This window comes from Myotis nattereri (assembly GCF_964212035.1).
Source record: "Myotis nattereri genome assembly, chromosome: 12".
NCBI lineage: Eukaryota > Metazoa > Chordata > Mammalia > Chiroptera > Vespertilionidae > Myotis > Myotis nattereri.
The window spans coordinates 53,221,937-53,240,810 of NC_138087.1; the positions used below are offsets into that span (position 1 = coordinate 53,221,937).

Consider the following 18,874-nt stretch of genomic DNA (forward strand, 5'->3'; position numbering starts at 1 on the left):
GCTTTACTGACACATCTCAACAAATCCTAGAAATTCCATTTTAAAGATGAAGAAATGAAGGCTTGAGAAGTTGGGTAAACTGGTTTCAGATTGCATAGAATGCTGGAGGGCCAGTCAAGCTGTAGTCATGCTCTCCAGCCATTTAGGGAACTTTCCAGGACGCAGCCTGAGTCTACAGTCACTCCATAGCACATGGTTGGGCACCAGGATCCAGGGAGGCTCATCACTGAGTACTGGTTAATACATGCTCTTGGCAAAAGGAGAAGGAAACTAATTCCACTTACTTCTCATCATGTGGGGACTCTGGAATCCTGTCTCCCAACATCCTATCTTCAGATATCGCTTATCTTGCCTTTCTCCTGGACAGTGTCCTTTGGAATACAAACTCACACCTCAATGGGTGCTATGTGCAGAGGTTAGGGAAGAGGATGTCACCTGCAGGCCCAGAGGAAGCCAGTTGGGCTGGGAGTTAGGACCTGGAAAAATCCTTGTCATTTATAAACAAGGAAACAAGAAACAGTATTGTAATAGCTACCTTTTATTGAGCACCTACTTGTGCCAGGCACTTTACATACATCTGTGCTTATAATTCCCACAACCACCTGGGAGTTGGACATTATTATCACCATTTTACATATGAGGAAAATGAGGCTCAGAGAGGTTAAGCAGCTTGCTCAAGGTCACACAGCTTGTTGAAGAGTGGTAGAGTCAGCACGGGAGACAGATAGGCACCTGTGAGTTCCCTTAAAATGGTATTAGGCATTCTTCACACTGAGAAAATAGAGGGGTGGAGGGCTGGGCACAGAGATGTATTCTCTAGGGGCTGAGGGACTGGTTCTGCTGTCCAACCTGTAGATGGAGGCTGAGCCCTGCCCTGTTTCCCACCTCCGGGCTCTGGCAAACAACTTCTCCAGACTTAGCTGTGAAGTCAGAAAAAAAAATGCTCTGGCTGAGATTGATCTTCTTAGAACGGAAAAATGGCTGAAATGAAAGACCTTACCCTGTACGTGTATTTGCAGGCAGAGATGTGCACGTGTGGTGCGTGTGCTGAATGAAGCACACCGCCACCAGAATAAGACTATCCCTTCCTGCCCTAACCAGTTTGGCTCAGTGGATAGAGCGTCGGCCTGTGGACTGAAGGGTCCCAGGTTCGATTCCGGCCAAGGGCATGTACCTTGGTTGCGGGCACATCCCCAGTGGGAGGTGTGCAGGAGGCAGCTGATCGATGTTTCTCTCTCATCGATGTTTCTAACTCTCTATCCCTCTCCCTTCCTCTCTGTAGAAAATCAATAAAATATATTAAAAAAAAAAAAAAAGACTATCCCTTCCTTTTAGGCCACACCCCTGCCACCTGTGCAGGGAGTGAGGCAGCTGAGCAGTCATGAAGGGGCTGTTTATTTCCTACCAGAGTTCCAGGGACATTGCCTGGGAAGAGGCCAAGTCAACAATCAAAGCCTCAAATTTGCTCCCTGCCCCCTACCTCCAGGGTTACCCAGCTTCAGGGGTGTTGTGTTCATTCTGCAGATCCAGGGATGACACATGATGCCTCCCCCCCCCCCCCCCCCCCGCCTCTCTCTCTCTCTCTCTCTCTCTCTCACACACACACACACACACACACACACACACACACACACACACACATACAGGGTCTTGGGGTAAGGCACCAAGTCTGGCCTGCGTGGTCTTGCAAGTCTTTGTGCTGAGCACATATGTGTACACAAGGCTGAGTGCATGTGTGTACACAGATGGTTAGTGCAGTGCTAGGAGTCTCTTCACAAATGAGGGACAACGATGATAGCGCTGCGCTGAATCAAGCCCTCCAGTTGGCCAAGCACCCCCATCTCTTCCCGGCAGCTGGGGTGGGACCAGGTCAGTCACAGTTGAGGCCAGGGCTGAGAACTCAGGACCTGGCTTCCAACTCCAAGAATATGCCCTTTCTTAGTGTGGCCGGGGGCTATTTTGGGACCTGAAGGAGGATCAAGTCCCCACTTTGGAAGGATAAGATGGCTACTCAGGCCAGAATGGAGAGTGAGGTTTTTCTTTTGTGCTTTTAAAATCCAACCATGTGTAACAGGAACTGACCTTTTCCCCCAGAGCTCACACCCCCCCCCCCACCCCAGAGAAAGGTTTCTGTAGACAAGGGTGAGTGGAGGTTTCTGTAGACAAGGGTGAGTGGAGGAAAGGGGCTTGTTAGGTTGTGCGCAGGAGTGGGAGGCTGCTTCCGCGCCCTCCGCTGGCCCTGCAGGAGTGGGTGGAGCACATTTATGTTAGCACCCAGGTAGAGGGTGGTACAGAGGTAGGGACTTCCTGGGGATCCACGGGGTGGTTGTGACGGAGGGTGAAAGGCCTGCAGGAAGGCGGGTTAGAGCTGTGCGGTTCCCGGGCTCCGGGCTGGGTCAGGACGCCCAGATGAAGTAGGCTATCTCATCTAGGTCGACGGGGTAATCGGTGAGCAGCACTGGGGTCTTGTCAAAAAGCTCACCCTTATAGCTGCGCCATTTGCCCGCGGGCAGGTAGACGTCACGCTCTTGCTTGCCGGGCTCCAACACTGGCGCCACCAGCAGGGTGTCCCCGATGAGGAACTGCGAGTCGATGCGGTGAGCTGTCTCGTCGCCCGGCGCGATCCACCAGAGGGGGCGCACAATGGGGTCGCCAGTGTCCGTGACCTCCCCGGCCAGCTCCAGCAGGAGCGGTGCCACGAGCGAGGCCCTCAGGGCGGTGAACTTGTGCGCGATGGCCACCACTTCCGCGTCGTACTGCCAGGGTGGGACCGAAAACTGCATAGCGGGCATGAACGCGGCCACCTCCAGCCAGCGCACGTAGAGCTCGCGGTCCGGCACCTTGCCGCCGCCCGCGGTGCGCTCCGGCACCACGTTGCCACCCACCATGTCCGGCAGGATGAACGGGTAGCCCAGCATGCTGACGGTGAGCACGGCCGGGATGAGCGAGCGCAGCCCCAGGTCGTAGCCCCACACGGAGTCGCGGTCCACCAGGCGGAAGAAGCAGGAGATGTTCTGCGACTGGTAGCCCACGCGGACCTCGGCCAGGGAGAAGAAGGGAAGCGCCATCTCCGTGTAGCGCCGGCTCCAGATGTTGGGGTCCGGCAGCGGCCTGTAGGTGCTGAAGTCCCGCGGCAAATAGCTGACTTCGCCCGCGTCAAACTTGAAGGAGGCGACCTCGTAGTGCGAGCGCAACCGCCGCAGGTGCCCCTGGAACCAGTCGCGGGCCTCGGGGCGCGTGAAGTCCAGCACGGCGCCGATGCCGTTCCACCAGCGCACGAGCGCCGGCAGCCGGCCGGTGGGCTCGCGCACGAACAGCTCTCGCTCCACGCCCTCGCCAAAGGACGAGGAATTGTAGTTGACGAACGGGTGCACCCAGAGCGTGACCTGAAATCCAGCGTCGCGCAGGCGGCGGAACATGTCGCTGGCGTTGGGGAACTTGACCTCGTCGAAGTCGAAGTCCCCGTAAGCAGGTGTGTACATGTCGTCGATTTCCAGGTGGCTGCTGTTGAAGCGGTGCTGTCGGATCTGCTGGGCGAAACGCTGCACCTTGTCCTGGTCCACCTCCCGCCCGTACAGCACCCACGTGGACCAGATGGGGTCCCGGAAGGTCTCGGGTGCGGGCACCTTCAACGGCTTATTGAAATAGCGCCGGACCATGTACTTGTGGATGGAGGTGATGTCTGAGCCGACACACACACGGTAGCTGAGCTCGAGCGCGGCGGGGAGGCCGGCCGGTGGCTTGAAGGGCGTGTTGCTGTAGCGCGCCTGGAGCCGCAGCGAGCGCTCCGTCCCGTTCCAGCCCAGGTGGAAGGGCACTGAGTCGTTGACCTTGATGGCAGCCGCGCGCGAGGAGAGCCAGTAGCGCTCGAGGATGCCTCCGAAGGCGGCGTCGGAGGAGTAGACGTCGCTGGTGACGAAGGGCTGCGGCTCCTGCTGGCCTTCCAGCCGGATGGGCCAATGCTGGGTCCTCATCTCCGCGCCGCCGTACCAGTGCGACGCCTCGTCCCCCAGGAACATGGCGTGCTCCACGGCGAGCCCCGGCTCCTCCTCCTCCCAGCGCACGCGGTAGCACATGACCGTGTCCTTGGGCCGCACGGTCTGGATGAAGAAGTGTAGCGGGCGCCCATCCGCTGTGCGGGAGCAGCCCAGCAGGGCGCCATCGCGGCTGCAGGAGTCGAGGTCCAGGGCACCGGAGCGGAAGGCCAGGCGGAAGACCTGCTCGCCCTTCTGGTTGCGGATGGAGAAACCTCCAAGGTTAAGGTCCAGCTGCTCCGCGCGCAGACGCTCAGCCTTGCGCAGAGAGGCGCTGTAGAAGCACCAGGCTACCACCGCGGCCAACACCAGCAGCAGCCCCAGCACTACCGAGCCCAGCAGCGGTTTCGCCTCTTTTGATGATGCTTTGGGCTTTACAGACGAGAAGTTGTCAGGCAGGAAGGTGTACATGGCTGTGGCTGAGGCAGCCTCAGGACTCTTCAGGCCTGTGTCGTGCCCAGGGCGTCGGCGGGGGTAGGCCTGGCTCTTCTCCAGATTTTGAGGCATCAGCCCTCAGTCAGTTAAGGAAGGAACGGGCAGTGGGCACATGACAAAGCCCATCTGAACCTGGCCTGCCAGAGTCTGGAAGGGGGAGAGAGAGGCGGAACGGACCTTCTCATTCCATAGTATTTCCATTTGCTGCAGCAAGAAAGAAGAGGTGTATACTTTGGAAAGGTGTATTCGGGGACATAAGGGTTTAAGACAGTGGTTCTCAACCTTCCTAATGCCGCGACCCTTTAATACAGTTCCTCATGTTGTGGTGACCCCCAACCATAAAATTATTTTTGTTGCTACTTCATAACTGTAATGTTGCTGCTGTTATGAATCGTAATGTAAATATCTGATATGCAGGATGTATTTTCATTGTTACAAATTGAACATAATTAAAGCATAGTGATTAATCACAAAAATATGTAATTATATATGTGTTTTCTGATGGTCTTAGGCGACTCCTGTGAAAGGGTTGTTTGACCCCCAACGGGGTCACGACCCACAGGTTGAGAACCAATGGTTTAAGAAATGGCAAAGGTGAGACTTAGGAGGACAATCTGTATCTTACCCTTTCTCAAGGGCCCTAATGTTTGTCGACATTAGTCAGGACTCTGAATGGGCAGGGGCAGATGGCATGCATCCTATTTTTGTGGGGAAGAAACAAACCCAGACAGGGTCAGGGAGAAGTCCAGATCACAGAATATCAGACTTCATGGGATCACACATGGGAGCAGTTCAAGCTGAAGAGAAGGGGAAGGGTCTGGAGAGGACATGGTTCCCCAGAGATGTGGCCGTGGTGGGAGAGGGGAGGCATCATAGGGCAGTAGGATGAGTTTCCTTATCCCCAAAGGGGAGAGGAGAGAGCAAGAAGAAACACACAGCTCAGGCATGGAATTTAATCAGAAGCCAGGTTGAATCTGGAGATTAGTTCTGTCCTAGGGCTTGGTTTGGAGGGAGGCAGGGTTGGGTTCAGACATTAGGGCTGGGGTCAGGAGCCTGGCTCAAGAGCCATGGTGGCTGGCTTCTCAGACCTCCCCCTCTTTGTCCTCAAATTCTACCCTGCTTTCAGCCATTGTTCACCAACCCATTTCCCTGCCCACCTTCCTGCTCTGCTCCCAGCACCACATCTTTGGCCAGCTGCCACCTAGCTTTGTCTCTGCCACGCACCCACCATCCTGATGCCCCTGCCCTAGTTTTGGACACTGTCTCTTCTCCCCAGTATTATTGCAATACTTCCCCTATAGACCTCCATGCCCTAATTTCTTTCCCCCAATGCCTTCTGCTTATAGAAACCATAGCGATCCTTCCAAAGGTGTGGTTCAGTTGATTGGAGTGTCGTACAGTGCACGAGAAGGTCGTGGGTTGGATTCCCAGTCAGGGCAGATTTGGGGAGCATGCAGGAGGCAACTGATTGATGTTTCATTCTCACATTGATGTTTCTTTCTTTCTCTCTCCCCCCTCCTCTCATCTCTTTCTCCCAAATCAACAGAAGCATGTCATTGGGTGAGGATTAAAAAAAAACACCAACTTATCAGATCACATCTCCTCCTAGTTTACAGAGCTTCTCATGAACCCTGGGATGAAGTTCAGAAGCATAAATTTTGCAACTGAGGTTCAAGACATGATATGGTCTCATCTGCCTTTTTGATTCCATGTCCAGCCAGGCCTATCTTAAGACTACCAAGCTAATTTTTCCCCCAACCTAAATCCTTCAGGCCACCTGCTTTAGATTTCACCCATCCACCTTGGGCCAACATTTCTCCCCAACCTACCAGCTCTCCAGGGATCAAGGTGCACCTCCCCCCCAACTACACACATATACTCTCACACACTGTATGCTAAACACCCAGATATGACTGGGAAACATAGACTTGGGGGAGGTGTTTTGCAATCTGCTGCTCAAGGCCACTGACTCTTCCTGATTTAGCCCTCAGGACAGAGTCCAACAAAGAAATAGCCCTAGCCAGGTGCATACAGACATACACACTGCCAGCCAGCCCGCTGCACCAGCTAGGGGAAAGGAGAGGGGGAGACTGGCAAACAGTAATTAGTCTCCTCCCAGATGCCAGTGTCTGTTTCTAAGTCCCCCAGGAGATGTCAGAACTGTTCAGGATCTTTACCACCCCCCACCACTCCCCTGAAGAGACTATCAAGAATGCCAGGTGCAGATCAGAACTTTGATCCCAGATTTCAATACATAGCCCCTCCCCAATGTGCTATCTCGGCCTCATTCTCTGTGCTCTCTGCCCCACCCAACAGCCTAAGCTAGTTGGTTCTGGCTGGTCTGGAACAGCCTCTTAATCCCTTCCTCTCAGCCCACAGAACACTTAGCTTTCGAACTCCCCTCCCCAGAATGGATTCCCCTTCCTGTAGGTACAAACTAGAAAAGTTCTCCCTGAGAAATGCAGGCAGGAACCTTTTGCTGATGACCTCAAGCTAAACAAAACCCAAAGAAGGTCTTAGGTGGCCCAGGTCAGAGCTGCTATATATTATATTCAAGGCCCCATTCTGGGCACTACGGACATAAATGGGAAAGGTCCAGAGCTGGATAGGGCCCCTCATTCTCAAAACTTTCATATTAAGTCAGACCATTTCATGACCCCTGGAGGCAATGGAGAGGCCACCAAAGTGACCTTAGAAGCCTTTTCCAACACTTAATTTCTGAGAAGCTTAACTTTCTAGGATTTGGAGGTTCTTTGATGAAGGATAGGAGCCTACAGGCCTGAGCACCCACTCCATGCAGGCCCTGTGCTGGTCTCCCAAATGCCAGCAGAGCACCCACCCTAACAGTAATGCCAAAAAAGAGGCATAGCTACAGTGCCTATTGTACATATGAGGAAACAGTGGCCAAGTCAGAAAAAAAGGAACTTGTTTGAAGTCACCCAAGTAGGTTTCCTCAATCCAAAAAGTCAACTTAATCCTCCACAGCCCCAGTTTTAGGAGACAGGACTTAATGGTCTGACAGGCTGAATGCAGCAGAGGAAAGGAGCCTTGTGGTCAAGAGGCTGGGACAGGCTTCTATCAAGTGGGTGTGGGCACGGTGAGGCCTGTTTTCCCAAGGGCTGCTGCTGCTGCTGCTTGCTCCAGGAAGGATTCTTGTGGGAAAGGGGCAATTTTAATAGCATCTGGTACCGGGGCTATGGGGCAAGAACAGTGATTCCAGTGTTAACGGTGGCGTTACAGACTCCTGTAATCTGCTGCCTCCACCATCAGACCAACCACAGGCTAACGTCGGCAGGTGGGTTTGTCCCTAGCCAAGACTTCTCCCCACTTGGCTAAGGTCGACCTCAGTCGAGGCTGCCAGCCCCCAGTCGGGTATGAGGAGGAGGACCCGACAGGCCCAGCTGAGGGGAGGCCATTCCAAGCGGATTCGTTTCTCCAACACTATTCCCAGGGGAATATGTGGAAATGTCAAAGGCAACTCGATCCGGCCCCTTTCCCTGCTCAGCGGCGGGATCCGGGAGATCGAGTGACTGGGCCTACAGCCTGGAATGCTCCACCCCCACTCCCAGTGACCCGCCCAACAGCTGCAAAGTCCAAAGGGACAGACTGAGGTCAAGGGGCCTGTCTCCCACTGGAAACCAAGGTGACTCAGGTGTCCAGACTCTTCGCACGCACTCAGCAATAGGAGCAAAAGTGAAGTGTGCTCCCTCCGAACCCGCCCCGCCCAAGGCCCTCCCCCTGGGCTCACTCACGGCAGTGACCCCAAAAGTGGGGGTGAAGGTAGGCTCCTGCAGATCTCCACGCTAGCCAGAGTTGAGCTGCCACCGCGCAAAGCGGAGCGCCGCCTACTTAGGGGACAGCTGAGGCCCCGCCCTCTGGCTGGCTGGCCACGCCCAGGTCTCTTGGTCTCGCCCAGGGCCTTGGAGTCCATCCCCGCCCCAGACGCCGGACCCCTCCTCCCACATTGTCACGCGGACTTGAGGCCCGGCTCCTTAGCCCCTACCTTCCTCCTACTCCTCTGGGCTCAGCTCCCGGCACCTCAGGCCAGCAGCCAGCCCAGTGCCTCCCGGCTCCGCCCTCGCCCGCAGGCCCGCCCGCTTGCGTGGGGCGGGGGCGGGGGAGGGGTCTGCTCCAGGTCTTCAGGGAAATGTAGGTGTGGAGGAAGGAGCGGCTGTAGAATGTTAGGTTTCTTGCACCTCCCAGCTACATTTGGGTGCGTATGAGAAGGAGCGAGCCGCAGGGTAAAGGGACAGGGCTAGCGCTTGGCATTCCTTACCCCCCAGATTTGGGCAGGTGGAGGTCGTCTCGGTATAACGCTCTTATCAGCTCTCCCATATGGAAAAAAAAGTTTCTTTTTTTTAAAAAATATATTTTATTGATTCTCCACAGAGAGGAAGGGAGAGAGATAGAGAGCTAGAAACATCGATGAGAGAGAAACATCGATCAGCTGCGTCCTGCACATCTCCCACTGGGGATGTGCCCGCAACCCAGGTACATGCCCCTGGACCGGAATCGAACCCGGGACCCTTCAGTCCGCAGGCCGACGCTCTATCCACTGACCCAATCCGGTTTCAGCAGAAAAAAAAAAAAAAGTTTCTTATATGGGAAAAGGGTAGCAGGATTCCTGGAGAATCTCAGCGGCCCAATGTAAGGCGGATCCAATCAAGGACTCCACGGAGGGACCTTGGTTTCACCAGCAGGGAGGCCCAAGCTGTCGGTTCTCACCAGTCCAGACCAACAGCATGGAGGTCAGGGACCTGGAACACTGGCTTCCCCGCACCCGCCACTCCCCAGTGACGGGCGTTGGAAATGACTGTACTGCGAGGAAGTGAGCGTGTCCCGCTATACCCCTGCCCCAGGGAGGAATGGGGGGCAACAATACTGAAGATCCCAGAGATTCCAGAACCTCCCACTCCTTGCTCTCCGAGGGACATAGAAGCAGGGCTTTGTTTTGTAATTTGAAATTTCTTGATCATGAAACCGGCCAAAATTGTTTTGTTGTTTTGGACCCCTTCTCTTGGGTTGGGGAGGACAGCAAGAACATAGACTTTTGGGGGGTTGTGATGGGGAGGATTCTGGGGTGAGAAGCATTAAGTTTAGGAGATATTAGAGGAATGTTAGCTGGAGGGCCCTTTCTGCATGACTAGGTGGACCCATTTGTTTGGGCTCTGGGGTGGAGGGGAGGAGGACACCAGGTGTATCTAGGGCAGCGGTTCTCAACCTGTGGGTCGCGACCCCTGAAAATACATCCTGCATATCAGATATTTACATTATGATTCATAACAGTAGCAAAATTACAGTTATGAAGTAGCAACGAAATAATTTTATGGTTGGGGGTCACCACAACATGAGGAGCTGTATTAAAGGGTCGCGGCTTTAGGAAGGCTGAGAACCACTGACCTAGGGCTACTTTTATGTGTCAGGAGGGCACTTAGGGCCACCTAAGGGAAGTGCTGAGGTGATGGGAGTGGGGAGGGCTCAGGGCAGGTTGACTTTGAGAAACTGCATCTTAGTGTAGGGGGGCAGAGGCCTGGGTGACTGGTTCCTCATAGCCGGATCTTGCTGGATGAGGACACGGGAGGCAGGGGAATATGTGGAAATGTCACAGGCAGCCTCTGGGGTGAAAAGTTTATTTATTGCTCAGCCCCCGTGGCCTGGTCCCCGCTCTTTCAGTAGGAGTAGCCAGGGTAACTCTCGGACAAAAACTCAGGGTGGACAACATAGTTGTTTCTCTGGGAGCCACCAGTCTTCTTAAAGTGACTTGTGTCCCACCTGTGGGAAGAGATGGGCCAGCCCTTTTGGACCCTTATCTGTTGGATTCCAATTCTCAATGCTCACCTTATCCCAACATTTTGCCCCTAATCCTGACCTTAGGCTCCAACACTGACTTCAGGTTCTATGGCCAAATTTTTGATTTCCAATACCCAGTCCCTAACATTGACATTTTACCCTCCACTTCAATCCCTGAACCTAACTGAAATCTTGACTCTATGCCCCACTGTCAACCTGTAACCTCTCAATGCTGGCCTCCACACCTTCATGGAGTCCTCCATCGCCTTGTTAGTTTTGACTTCACCGTGGCACTAGCGCCTCCTGGTGGCATCTTTCAGTTAGTGCATCGCAGCGGACAGTATACACCCCCAATTCCGCCCCCCGCCCCCAGGTACTCCACCGCCCCAGACTTACCTAAGGTTCGCATAAGGGTAGTACGGCCGCAGGGGCGTTATAACAGCACAGTGCATCCCGGGCCGGTGCTCGCTGGGCGGTACACTCCTGGAGGAGGAAGCGGCGGCAGAGGTTGGGCCTTTTGATTTTCCCCTAACCCCCAAGCCCAGGCCAGGACTCTGGTCCACGCCTCAGGTGTCAGTCCTACGTCTTGGAGATCCTCTCCTCAGGTCTCCGGGCCCTTCCAGACACCGTCGGAGCATCGCCTCTGGGAAGACACCTGGAAGTCCCCTCCCTGTAAGGCCTCGTTTCTGCAGCCTGGGTTGCGGCGTGGAGGAAGCACCCGGACTCTAGCGAGGGTCGGGCCTGGGAGTCCCGGGATCCTCGCCCCAGGACGGCAATTGTTGCACACTATCCATCCAGGGAGCCGTGTCTCTGAGCCTCAGGAACTCCACCCCGCCCCCCCCCCCCCCCCATTCCCTTGTAAGGGATAGGACCCAGTCTCACTCAAGGACTCAGTCTCTCTGTCAAGGGAGGGGCGGCGGGGATCACCAGGGGGTTAGGGTTCAGAGCATCCCCTGCACAGCTCTTTAGCCCAGTGGTCGGCAAACCGCGGCTCCGGAGCCACATGCGGCTCTTTGGCCCCTTGAGTGTGGCTCTTCCACAAAATACCACGTTCGGGCGCGAGCGAAGTTGACTTAAAAGTTTAAGTAAAGTTTATTAAGTTAATTTTAGGGAACGTCGTGGAGTGAAAGAAGATGTAGTGTCGAGGATTGAGAAAGGTATGTTGAGATGGCTTGGACATATAGAGAGGATGAACGAAAGGAGATGGACGAAACAAGTATACAAGACGAGTGTGGATGGGAGAGTTGAATGGGGTCGACCTCAGCGGACATACCTCAATCAGACTGAGGACGTTTTTAGCAAAGGCCAGCTTAGGAGTACCCTAATTAAGTTAATAACAATGTACCTACCTATATAGTTTAAGTTTAAAAAATTTGGCTCTCAAAAGAAATTTCAATCATTGACTGTTGATATTTGGCTGTTGACTAATGAGTTTGCCGACCACTGCTTTAGAGGGATGGGGCCATTGGCGTTTTCCCAGGTCCAGCCCGCCCTATGTGCCCCTGGTGCGGAGAGGGGACTGCACTGCAGTCTGGCCGGCGGCTGAGCGCTCCGGCCTCAGTTTACTCTGCAGTGATAGGCAAGGCTGTCTACCTCCGGAGGCGGTGCAGGGCTCCGAGGAGGCCAGGGCCCTTCTGGTCGCCCGGTCACCATTTCCTCGCTCATTTGGCACTCAGCCACAACCCTGCCCATTACTGACGATGGCCCGAGGCCCAGGAATAGAGGACACTTCTGAGAACATGTCCCCAGGATCGGGTGTCCAGGTAGGGAGTGGGGCTGGCGGGCAGGGGAAGGGGATGAGACTGGTGTGCGGGGGGTGGTTCACAGAACCCTCCAGAACAGATACAGGAGCTAGGCTGACCCTGCTCACAGTTTCGGAGAGACAGGATCGGAAACCCGGGGGAATCTCTGTGCAGGTTCTGCCGCTTCAGCGGTCAGTTCAAGCCCAGGGGCCCGAGGGAGGGACGGGGCGGGTCTAGCTGGGCTGGAGGGGGTGGGGCCTGGCGTAGAGGCAGAGGCTGGAAGCGGCTCGGGATGGAGCGCTCGCCGCCGCCGGAGAGGGGGCTGGACTCGGGACGGCGGGTTTGGGGGCGGGGCCCGGCGGGTTTGGGGGCGGGGCCCGGCTGAACTGGGCGGGGCCCTGCGAACCTTACTGTGGGCTGCGCGGGGCACAGAGGCCGCAGGCGGCGTTCTGCGCAGGGCGCCCCGCCGACGCAGTAGTCGATCCCGCGCAGGCAGTAGTGGCGGCCCGAGCAAGGGCTTTCATAGCCCTGGAAGGGCAGGCGGCCCGGCAGCGGGTCCACGCACCCGCATCGGGGTGTGATCTGCGGCAGCGTCTGGTACCGTGACAGCGAGTTCAGCATGTTCACCACCACCTCGCGCTCTGAGTCCGCAGGTCCCCAGCCCGGGAGACCCAGACAGAGAATCACAAGAATGGGAAGAGAGAGAGAGAGAGAGAGAGAGAGAGAGAGAGAGAGAGAGAGAGAGAGGAAGGGACAGACAGAGACAGGGTTACACCCTCTCCAGGGTCCAGGGCCCTCGGCCCTCACCTCGTCCCACAGGTCCCCATTCCACTCTTTACGGCCTCCTGATACCCGTCCCCCCTTCTAACCCCCCCCCCCCGCCCCCCTATCCGTTACCATAGGCATTGAGTGGCTCCGGCTTGGGAGGGTACTCTAAGGGCATTCCTCGAACTGCTGTCTCCATCCCGGCTTCCTGGAAATGGCACACACGCTACCTCAAGCTCTGACCTGGAAGGACCCCCTTTGGGGTTCTCCCAGCACCCCAGACGAGTCCCAGGCCGCCCCTAATCCCGTCCTCCAGACTCTCCCCTCTCTGCCCTGCCCTGTCTGGAGTTGTCGCCAGGCAACGCATTTACTCCGCCTACCTGGGGAGGGGACGGGGGAAGGAATGAAACCAGTAGGACCGGGTAGGCACCTGAGCGTGTGACAACCCTACCTCAGCGTTTGCCTGTGGTTTTACCCCTTTTTGTCGAGCTGACTGTCTAGCTATGTCTCTGCCTCTCTCTAACAGGGTGTTTTCAATATTGCCTGCCCATGAGAATCCCCTGGGAATTTGTGAAAAGTCCTGCTTCTTGAGGAAGTTCTGATTCAAAAGGGTTCAGTCAACCTAAGGTCAGCCATCAACCTACAGTGAGCGCCCCTGCTGAGGCCTCAGAGTCTCCCACACGCCCTCAGACCCGGGGCTGGCCTGGACTCCTTCTCCCCTTGGATCACTCCCCTGTGTTTTATCTGCATTGCCTCTGAGTGGCCTGATTTTCCCTCCTTTTGTCATTGCTGACATCACAGAGGGGAGAGTAGGCAGGTAGACAGCCTAACACTGCTCCTTGGCCAGAGGTGTGGAAGGAGCCAAGTGGCAAGCTTAGGCGTATAGATTGTCGAGGAGTGCACGCTAGCCTATCCCCCATAGAACCCAGCCAGAAATTGGGCCCCAGTGAAGCCAGTCCTGAGACTGGGCCCCAGTGACCTAGCACAGCTCCACTCCTGGGTTCCCTTGTCTCCTGGAAAATACAAACCCTAGTGTCACAATTTCACCGATGGGAAAGAGGCCTGGAGCATTGCTGATGGGAAAGGGATGAGTAGTTAATGGTGAAATATGTCACTGAGGTTTGGGAGGTGGAGGTGCGTGTGCATGTGTGCCCTGACGCCATCTGTGCTGAGCCCAGTAGATACCTTAGGCAGCCGGGGAAGGCATGTGGTACACTTGTTCCAGCCAGTGCAGCAGTAAGGTCCCATTCTCCATGCGTTACCCCAGTCACTACACAGATAGCTGGGGTTGCATTTGTCTGCTGGATTGTAAGGGTGGAGGCGTAAGACAGTGTTACTCCTTATTCTACCCCAGGATCCCGGACTTCCTAAATGTTTCTACGTTGATCCGCAGCACAAAACTGGATTCTCTCTGATTTCCCTCAGGCCAGTCAAAGCCCAGCCTGGCCCCATAATTGTCTTAGACACTGAGATACATCCCATTTTCTTTATTTTTATTTTACTTTTTTGTTAATCACCTAAGTATATTTTTCCATTGATTTTTTTTAAAAAGAGAGAATGGAAGGGAGAGAGGGACAGAGACAGAAACAATCAATGTGGTGAGAGAAACACATCAGTTGTTTGCCTCCTGCATGTGCCCCAACCCGGGTTGGGGATTGAGCCTGCAACCAATGTACATGCCCTTGACCCCTCAACTGGAATCAAACCCTGGACACTTTAGTCCACGGGCCAACCTTCTATCCACTGCAGCCCATTTTCTACCTCAGGCTTGTTTCTACCTGGGTCTGGATCCTTTGAGCTGATCGCTTTTTATCGTGGCACAACCCTCTCTGCATGAGCCAATCTGGAAACTGGGCCTCTTCCCAATTGCTCCCTCTCTCTCATCTTCCACATTTATTTCCCAAGTCTGCTTATTCTGCTTCCTTAAAACCACTTGAATCTATCCCCTCTTCCAGTCTCCCATGATCTCTCTGTATCTCTGCAGTGCCTTAACACAGAGACTATATAATGTTGTGATCCATAGAATGGACTCTGCAGACAGACTGCTTGTCTTCAGATTTCAGCTCTGTCAGATATTAGCTGTGTGTTAATTTGACTGAGTTAATTTTACTGTATCTGTTTACTTAATTTTAAAATGGGGTAATAGTATTGTCTACTTTATAGGGCTGTTATGAGATCGAAATTAATTAGTATATCTAAATACTTAAAACTTAGAAAACTATTATTTTATTAACCTCCTGTCTCCCTACCTCATTTTTGTAATCCCACAATCCAATCTCTACTCAAAAGCTCTGGCACTTTTTTTTACAGATGTAAATCTGACCAAGACACTTCCCTACTTAAAACCTTTCAAAGCCCTATTCACCTAATCACCCAAGCTTGTCCAACAAGGCCCTCTGTGATCCACTCTCCTAATAGTCGGAAAGAACACATATGAGAGACATCAGGAAAGGAGGTCTAGGAGCCCTAGAGGAAGGGCAAGTGTGTGTATGCAGCATGGTATTGGGATTTGGAGTTCTGGGTTGGTGGGTTGGACATACTGAGTTGGGGACATTCATGTAAAGATGACTATAGTCAGATGGAGAGAGGAATTCTGATGAGAGGTCGAGGCTAGAAATAAAGACTTGGAGTTGTCAGTAAAGATGTTGGTTAGATGAAATGGTATCAGGAGAGGAGTACGGAGAGAAGAGGGCTCAGATTAGCACTTGGAGGAACCCAATTTTTCCAGAATAGTTGACAAGACACCCAGGAAGTTGAGGCATCAGAGAAGCTGGGTAAGGAAGGAGTTTCAAGAAGTAGAGAGTGGTCGGAGAGTGAAATGCATAGGGTGGGTCTCATAAGGTAAAGGTTGAAGAGTATCATGGATGTGGTAGTTAGAACCACACAAGAGCAGTTTTAATGTTTGAGTGTAGAAGATGCAGACCCCCAGTTTCAACTGGATGAAGATTTTGTCATCAATCTTTTCAACAAGTACTTATGAAGCTTGGTGCTATTTTTTTATGTGGAGGAGGCACAGCTGTGATTAAGACATGACTCTCTGCTCTTTGGGGATGTACAGAGCAACAGATCATTAACATCTAATCAAATGAGAAAGATAATTTCTCAAAAGGTGTAAGAAGGAGCGAGGAAGTAGATAGAAACAGTGAGTATAGACTGTCTCTGAAAATCTTGGTGATGAAGGGGAGAAGGAAGAGAGACTTTTTAGGCAGGAAGAGATGGGAAAAGGCTTCTAGGTGGAAGGGAAAGAGGTGTGGTAAGGCTGAGGGATGCAGGAGAGATGGGGAACTTGATGAAAAAGGGTCACTAAGAAATTGGGAGGAGATGGCACTTGGATTTGTTTGGAGGAGGTTAATACTTCCTCTATCTCTGTGGGGATAAGACCTAGGCCTGTTCCAGTTCTTTGGCATAGACAAGGAGCTCCCAGAAGACAGGGCTGAATCTCCTCCAGGGTTAATGTCAGGTCAAGTGGTTTGGGAGTCAAGCTGGAGTGGGGGTAGTTAGAGAAGAAACCCCTGTCATGGGGGAGATAAGACTGAAATATGATCGGGGTAGAGGTCAGGATCCAAGTTGGGTTCAGATGGAGTGTCATTGTTGGGGTCACTGAATAGGGTCAGAATTGGGCAAGGGGTGAGGCCCTACCTTCCTTTTGAGAGGGCCAGTATTTCTCAGGCAAGTAGGGGTGGCCTGGTATGGAACTCTTATAGGTGTAGTCCCGCACAGCACATTTAACCATCTTCTCTAGGGCTTCCTGATCCACAGGGCGCTGAAAAGTCTTAGGCGGGCCCTGTGCAAGGGGAGAGGGGAGGAAATGGCTAAGTGCACAGAAACTCCAGCCTTGGAGTCCTATTGGACTTAGATCCAGCCACTATTGAGAAGGTCAGCCCAGGTGGGTCTCCCAACCGCCTCCCTTTTTAAAATTTTATTTATTTTAAAAAGTTGCTACATTTTAATAAACCAAACAGTTCTGGCCATGCATGATGAATATTAGGGACAAAACATATTAGAAATAACCAAAGGCAAACTAAAAAGTTATGGGAAATTCTTTGTTTGAAATGCCAAGGTATTTGGTGAATGTATGTATAAAATAATTAAGTTCCACCAAAGTTAATTTAAAAAAAACAAACAAACAGGACAACACATGAATATTCTCTCCCCCCCAAAAGTAAGAACAATAAATCAGAAAAAGTCCCAGATTTCAAAACCACTACCTGTGCCTGAGGATTCCCACGCCAGCCTTGGTCCCCTCTGAATAGTTCTCTTATTTGAATTGCCCTTTGCTTCTTTCTTTTCATCTAAGACTAGGGCTTAGAGCCAGGCACTTGACTTCAGTCAGAGTGGTTTTCTGATGCTTTCATTTCTGTCCTTTTTTTTGACTGGGTGGTTCTTAAGGACAGAGTCGGAAGCTCCTGTTCTCTTTCTTCAGACTGTACACTGCCTGTGTTTAATTTTAACTCAGAAAACTACGATTCTTTATCTATTCTATATACTAATTCCCTGTCAGTCACATGTTGCAAATATCTTCTCTCAGTTTTTGGCTTCTTGTATCTTCATTTTCTCTGTGGTATCTTTTTTTTTTAAAATATATTTTATTGATTTTTTACAGACAGGAAGGGCGAGGGATAGGGAGTTAGAAACACTGATGAGAGAGAAACATCAATCAGCTGCCTCCTGCATACCCCCCACTGGGGATGTGCCTGCAACCAAGGTACATGCCCTTGACTGGAATCGAACCCGGGACCCTTGAGTCCACAGGCCAATGCTCTATCCACTGAGCCAAACCGGTCAGGGCTGTGGTATCTTTTGATGAATAAAAGTTCTTAATATTAACATGGTTGAATTTATTAACCTCTTATGTAGTACTTTGTGATTTGTTTAAGAAATCCATCCACACTCTAAGTTAATGGAGACAATGTCTTATATTTTCCTCTAATATAAGCCACAGTTTATTTTCTTTAAGCCTTTAATCTGTGAGGTATTGCTTTTGGGGTTTGGTGTGATTTAGGGATCAATTTTATTTTTAACTATATGGATAACCAATTGTCCCATTAAGTATCTATCTTCTCCCACAGATTTGCAATGTCACCCAAGCCTGCGAGGCATCTAAATGTGGAATTCCTTCTATTTATTCTGTGGCTGTGGATTCATTTCTTTCATTAGTTCTGGAAAGTTCAGAGCTTTTCCCTCTTCAGATAATGCTTATTCTTTCTGCTTTTTTTTTTTTTTTTTTAAAGGACACCAAGTAGATGTGTGTGAATTTTCTCCTGTCTTTCATACTACTTAATGTTTCTTTCATATATCCTATCTCTTTGTCTCTCTGTGCTGCATTCTGGGAAATTTCTTTCATTCTCTCTTTCATTCCACTGAGGCTTTTAAGCTGTGTCTAATCTGTTCTTTAACCCATCCAGTATCCCAATATGAATATTTGGTTTTAACACATATGGTTTCCATTTCTAAAATTCCTATTCAGTTCTTTTCTTACATTTGTCTGATATTTTAAAAATACAATCTCCTATTGTTTGCTCATTTTAATAATTTCACATTTTATTTTAAAAATTCATTATTATTTTGTAGTCATTAACTATTAATTTCAATATCTGAAGTCCTTGGAGGTTTAAGTTGGCTGTTTCTGCTGACTGTCACATGGTGGTTTGTTTCCTTATAGCTTTTCTTGTGAGCTCAGATTTGATTGGCCCTATTCTAAAGGATACCTGGAAACATACACTGAGAATATTTTTCACCATAGAAGGGATACATACATTAATCGTGTGTGTGTGTGTGTGTGTGTGTGTGTGTGTGTGTGTGTGTGTGTTGGGGGCAGGGAGCTAGAGATCACTGAACTTTCTGGTTCAGTTTGGAATTTGCAGGTTTAGTTCCTCCGCCTTTTAGCTAGCTGAAGGCTTAAAGTCCTGCTTGTAGTGCTGACATCTGTCTTCAGGACAACCCTGTCTTCTAAGTACACTTACCACTCACCTCCATGAGCGTACACAACAAAATAAAAAATTCTATGCAGGACCTAGTTGTTTTGAAGCAGGAGGGTTTTCAGAGTTTTCTAGACCACACTGTACTGCCAGAAGCAAAAGCCTTTCCTTCATTCCGTTTTAAAAAAAT

At 51.7% G+C, this 18,874-nt stretch overlaps 1 protein-coding gene across 1 annotated transcript; it reads right to left on the reverse strand.

The window, feature by feature from the left end:
• Window positions 1-530: 530 nt before the first annotated feature.
• LOC308528152 (myogenesis-regulating glycosidase-like) lies at window positions 531-12,974 on the reverse strand. The gene is given in 7 exon segments (XM_081103695.1): window positions 531-4,547; window positions 4,549-4,551; window positions 4,555-4,582; window positions 4,584-4,616; window positions 10,656-10,742; window positions 12,408-12,642; window positions 12,899-12,974. Coding segments are annotated over 7 exon segments (2,604 nt in total). The 5' UTR covers window positions 12,966-12,974; the 3' UTR covers window positions 531-2,396.
• Window positions 12,975-18,874: the final 5,900 nt, after the last annotated feature.